Genomic DNA, 5,000 nt, shown 5'->3' with positions numbered 1-5,000 from the left:
ACACACACACACACACACACACACACACACACACACACACACACACACACACATGCACACACACACACACACACACACACATGCACACACACACACACACACACACACACACACACACACACACACACACACACACACACACACACACACGCAAACAGTCTTAGTGCCCCACCCTAACCAGCATGGAGGCCATCAGGGACGTCGTGAAGAGGGCAGTGGCACTGAGATGACCCTGGTTGGACACTGCAGAAGGGGGATGGTGTCACCGTGGATCTAGACACTGGCATTGCAGAATATAGTAATGATGATGTATGTGATGGTGAAAATGGTGTATATATACAATATAAATGACAGTGGTGCTAATAGGATTTGTGGCGTCGATGGTGATGGTAATGATGGGTTGATGATGTAGAATTGTGGCGTTGTTTGGCGTTAGTAGCATTAGATAAGGTGAGGATAAAATGTGATTTAATTTGTGGTGGTTACGATGGTGATTATGTCCATAATGGTGAGAATCGTGGTGATAGTGATGACATTGATGTTGATGATAATTTTCATAAAAATTACTGATATTGCTTATTATTGTGAGAACTATTATTAGAGGTGAAATGATAGTGGACGAATATGATAATGATAAAGTAGTGATGGCAGAAATGGTGTTACCCAACACAACAAAACACACACATGTAAAACGTACTGTACATCATACATCAGATGTTGTTATCATGATTGGAAAGGGCTCAGCTCGACTTTTGCCTCATATCATATACACTACCTTGATTCGTGTTTGCAAAAACATTTTAGACGCAAGTAACTCGGTGACGGTCTTCTTGTTCCACAGGGTATTTTTTTTTTTTTTTTATCTAATAAGTAACATCATTGTTTTCCATAGTACGAATATGGAATAGTATTATGTGCCAAAACCCTAATGGTAAACAAATAGGTTTTCTCATAATTGATAGTGATGTTAAGTGAGATGTTTTTATTTTTCCAAGTTGTGACCTGACATGTTATCTGAAACGCAAAACGTTCCCATTTCTTGACCTTACTTGACCCAATACCACTTTATCTGACCTCAACCCACCAAACCCACCTAGACAACCCAAACCAACTCCACATGGGCCTACCCTGAACCCAACCCTAACTTTGCCCCATCCTGCCTAGGCGTACTTCAACCCCATCTTCCATGTTTCCTCCCCCCCCCCCTCCCACCCCTACATTCGATGTTTGTCCCATTTCCTCAAAGACATGTGCTTTCGCAGATCCCATTTTCGGTAGATCCCTACTGCAAGATCTCCTCTTCGGTAATTCCCATTCTTTGAGATTTTTTTTTTCTTTAACTTCATTGTCGAAGGCTTTTTCTCATTCTTCGACAGTTTCCATTCCTTTTGTTCTTCGGAAGATCACATTCACTAAGATTATTGTTCTTCGGCAGATCCCAAGCAGTGGACGGAGGAACACGTACGACAGTGGCTCTTGTGGGCCATCAAGGACTTCAGCTTGGAGGGCGTGTCCATCCAGCAGTTCCAGATGAAAGGACGGGATCTGGTGGGCATGGGGCGCGACAACTTCCTCGCCCGGACGCCGCCCTTCATGGGCGACATCCTCTGGCAACACCTCGAGTTCCTCCAGAAAGGTGAGTCTCGCTACTTCTTCATCTTCTCCCCCCCTCCCCTTTTTTTTTGTCACGGTCTTGGATAACGTGCTGGACTCATGATCGGCATCTTTTATACTATCGGATGAGAACTCGGAGTTCATATATGATCCGATCTATGAGAAATACTGTGATCTCACGCACACAAATGCACACCCAACTCCTTGCCCACCAAGACTGGATTGCCGGCTTGCAGGGCAGAGATGCTGAAAGTTTCAGTTCTAGGCGGGACTCGAACTCGGATTATTATTGGACGAGAGGGGTACTACTGCACCGTCGAGCCGTGTGTGTATATGTGTGTGTGTGTGTGTGTGTGTGTGTGTGTGTGTGTGTGTGTGTGTGTGTGTGTGTGTGTGTGTGTGTGTGTGTGCGTGTGTACGTGTGTGTCCACAGCACACACAAATATGCACAAGAACTCATATATAAGGAATGTCAAAGGTGCTCAAGGAATGTATGGAATACTCTTGCGCTAACACTCCAAACTCGAGTGGTCCTTGTCGAGTTGTATAACAACTGTGGACGAAGTCCCCGACACACACGACTTGGAAACTGTATACCTTAGCGGGTATTGACTTTACAATTTTTATATAATTAATACTTTAGAGAGAGACACCTTTACGGCCCAGACTCACACAGCACTTTTATGAGCACCCTCCTCTTCTATAACCCCCCCAAAAAACATAGTATTTTGAATCTCCCTACAGCCCAAAGTTACATATTCATGAACCCATAAGCTACTGAGGGTTTCACGAAAAATAATCTTGACAGTAGCTGGAGTGGAAGGAAAAGTGTGATGTGGTGAGGAAGGTGTCCTTGAGGAACTCTCGTGACACCTCTACGGCCCATAGTCACCTATTTGCCGTTGAAGGGGATGAATGGAATACGCTGAAGGCACCAAGAATAAAGGGAAAAGTGACACCAGGTAGGAAAGGGGTTGAACCAAATAGGTTATATCCTTCCTCTACAGTATATTGAGGGTATGGAAATGAGATAGACCTGCCATGGAGATGAATGAAACCGCTTGTTGGCAGCAAGACTAGGAGGAAAAGTACTACCTGACATGGGAAGGACTAATAGTGGAGAGTAGTTTCCACTCGTGAAGACATGCTGATCCACTTTCAATTTCTGTGCCTCCTTTCCACTACCTTACTCCAGTCACTCCCTTTCCCTCCCCTACTCAGCGTCCTCTTCAATTCCTCTCAACGCCATATAGTCCTTGATACCTGGTGCTACAGTTTCATCGTTCAAATTCGTACTCTTGTGTGTGTTATTGTATTGCCCGAGTGGCATGGAGGAGGAAGTGGAGAATGGGTGTGGGTAGCCAACGAAGTGGAGGCGGTAATGAGTGGTGAAAAGAGAAAAGTAACCGTGGATGGTGGTGAGTGTTGGTGCTAGTGTTGGGGATAGTTAATGGCAATGCTTGTGGAGAATGGTGGAGAGAGATTAGAAAGAACTGTTAGGGCTGAATGTATAAATGAAACGATGTAGAGGATGAAATATACTTAAGAATTGTACAGTGTGATAGTGGGTATTACTGGCAAGTCAAAGGAATAGAGCTGGTGGTGATAGTGACAATGGTGGTGGCATTGGTGACAATGGTGACAGTGGCGGTGGTGGTAGTGGTACGGGTGGTAATAGTGGAGATGCGTAAAAAACTGAGGAGGGTGAGGAAGAATGAAGAATAAAAAGTAAAAGATGAAGCGGAAGAAGAGAAGGAAAAAATAATAGAGAAAGCTAGTCACGATAATGGGAACATGGCTTAAGAGAATGGGGATGAAGGTGGAGAGAGCTAGGTGGGTGGGTGGAGTGGAGGGGGGTTTAGTGGTGGTGGTTAGGGGATGGGAGGGGGGGTTCAAAGACAAACACAGAGCTTTCGGGCCGTGTGATGGTGACCGACAGTCGTGCGGTTAAACACACGGCATGTAAACACACACATGATAACGCTTGAGCCCGTGTTTGCCGTGCTTGTTGGGGCTCGTCTGGGGCTCGTCTGCAAACACGGGGTTTCTTTCCACAGGCTCTACGCCGCGGCGGCGAAGGCGGTGGCGGCGGCGGCGGAAGGCGGCCAAGAACTCAGTTATTGGGACGGATTTGAGCGTAGAAAGGGTTTTTAACTGGATAATAACATCTCTTCTTTTTCATCTTCCTCCTCCTCCTCGTCCTCCTCCTCCTGTCTCTTCTCTTCCCCCTCCCCCTACCCCTCCTCATTCCCCTGTCTCATTCTCTTCCTCCTCTCTCTTCTTCTTCCTCCTCCTCCTCCCACTTCTTCTTCTTCCTCCTTCCCCCTTCTTCTTCTTCTTCGTCCTCCTCGTGTCCGTCCCCCCTTCTTCTCCTTTTCCTTCTCCTCCGTCTGCTCCTATTCTTCCTCATCTTCCTCCTCCTCCTCTTCCTCCTCCTCCTCTTCCTCCTCCTCCTCCTCCTCCTCCTCCTCCTCCTCCTCCTCCTCCTCCTCCTCCTCCTCTTCCTTCCCCCTTCCACCTCCTCCCCCCTTCCACTTCCTCCCCCTCCTCCTAAATATTAACTTTCTATTGGGCTTTAATTACCCCTTACTGCACCCCCTCCCCCTCCCCCACCAACTCCTTTCTCTTCCTTATCTCTGCTCCGTCGCGTTTTTTCTTCGTCATCAAGTATTTTCGATCTTCTCTTTTTAATTAATTTTTCTCATTTCCGCTTTCTTCCTCTTTCTCTTCTCTCTATTTCTTTGTCTCCCTTCACTTCTTCCTTCTGCACGTCCCCTCCTTCGTCTTTTCCTCCTCCTTCCAGGTTTCCCCACCTCTCTACCTCTCCTCTTCCCTCCCTGTCTTCATTCCTCCCCATCTCCCTTTAAACCTCCCCATCTCCTCTCCTAACCGTTTCCCTTCCTCCTCTCCTCCCTCCTTCTCCTCCCTCCCTTCCTTCCCCCTCCTTCTCCTCCCTTCCTTCCCTCCCTCCCTCCCTCCCTCCCTCCCTTCCTCCCTTCCTTCCCTTCCTCCTTTCTCTCCCTCCTCACCTCCCTTCTTACCCACCTCCCTTCCTCAACCATCTCCCTTCCTCCTTTTCTGCCTTACTCCCCCCCCTCCATTCCTCCCTCTTCGCCTAGGTATTCTTCTTCGCGAGGCTAGATATTTCCACAAATATCTTCCAGAGAAGGTGGCTCTTGGCCCCGGGAGGGGGGGGGGGAGAGGCCCTCGATCATCGATCGGGAAATTCCTCTCGGCAATAACACGAGGTTCCCCCGACCCTCAAGAGGGAAGCGTCTCCTTCGGCGGGGCCTCGGCCCAGGGCCCTCTGTCTCCACTCGAGATGTCTCGTCCGTTCGCCGGCTTCACGTTGGCCTCTCTCCTAAGTTTTGATTGTGTTTTTGTGT

At 47.9% G+C, this 5,000-nt stretch overlaps 1 protein-coding gene across 5 annotated transcripts in view; it reads left to right on the top strand.

Moving 5' to 3' along the window:
- The window catches only part of pnt (ETS transcription factor pointed), a 729,717-nt gene that overhangs the window by 649,302 nt on the left and 75,415 nt on the right, over window positions 1–5,000 (top strand). For all 5 annotated transcript variants that reach the window (XM_076191626.1, XM_076191624.1, XM_076191625.1 and 2 more), the window contains one exon: window positions 1,436–1,636. In XM_076191626.1, the coding sequence (XP_076047741.1) occupies window positions 1,436–1,636 (201 nt within the window). The remainder of the gene's footprint in view (window positions 1–1,435; window positions 1,637–5,000) is intronic.

The sequence above is a fragment of the Oratosquilla oratoria genome, chromosome 10, assembly GCF_046742065.1.
Source record: "Oratosquilla oratoria isolate Oo_2021 chromosome 10, ASM4674206v1, whole genome shotgun sequence".
Taxonomy (NCBI): domain Eukaryota; kingdom Metazoa; phylum Arthropoda; class Malacostraca; order Stomatopoda; family Squillidae; genus Oratosquilla; species Oratosquilla oratoria.
The sequence above is the reverse complement of the archived record's forward strand: the minus strand, read 5'-3'. Positions and strand labels throughout refer to the sequence as shown.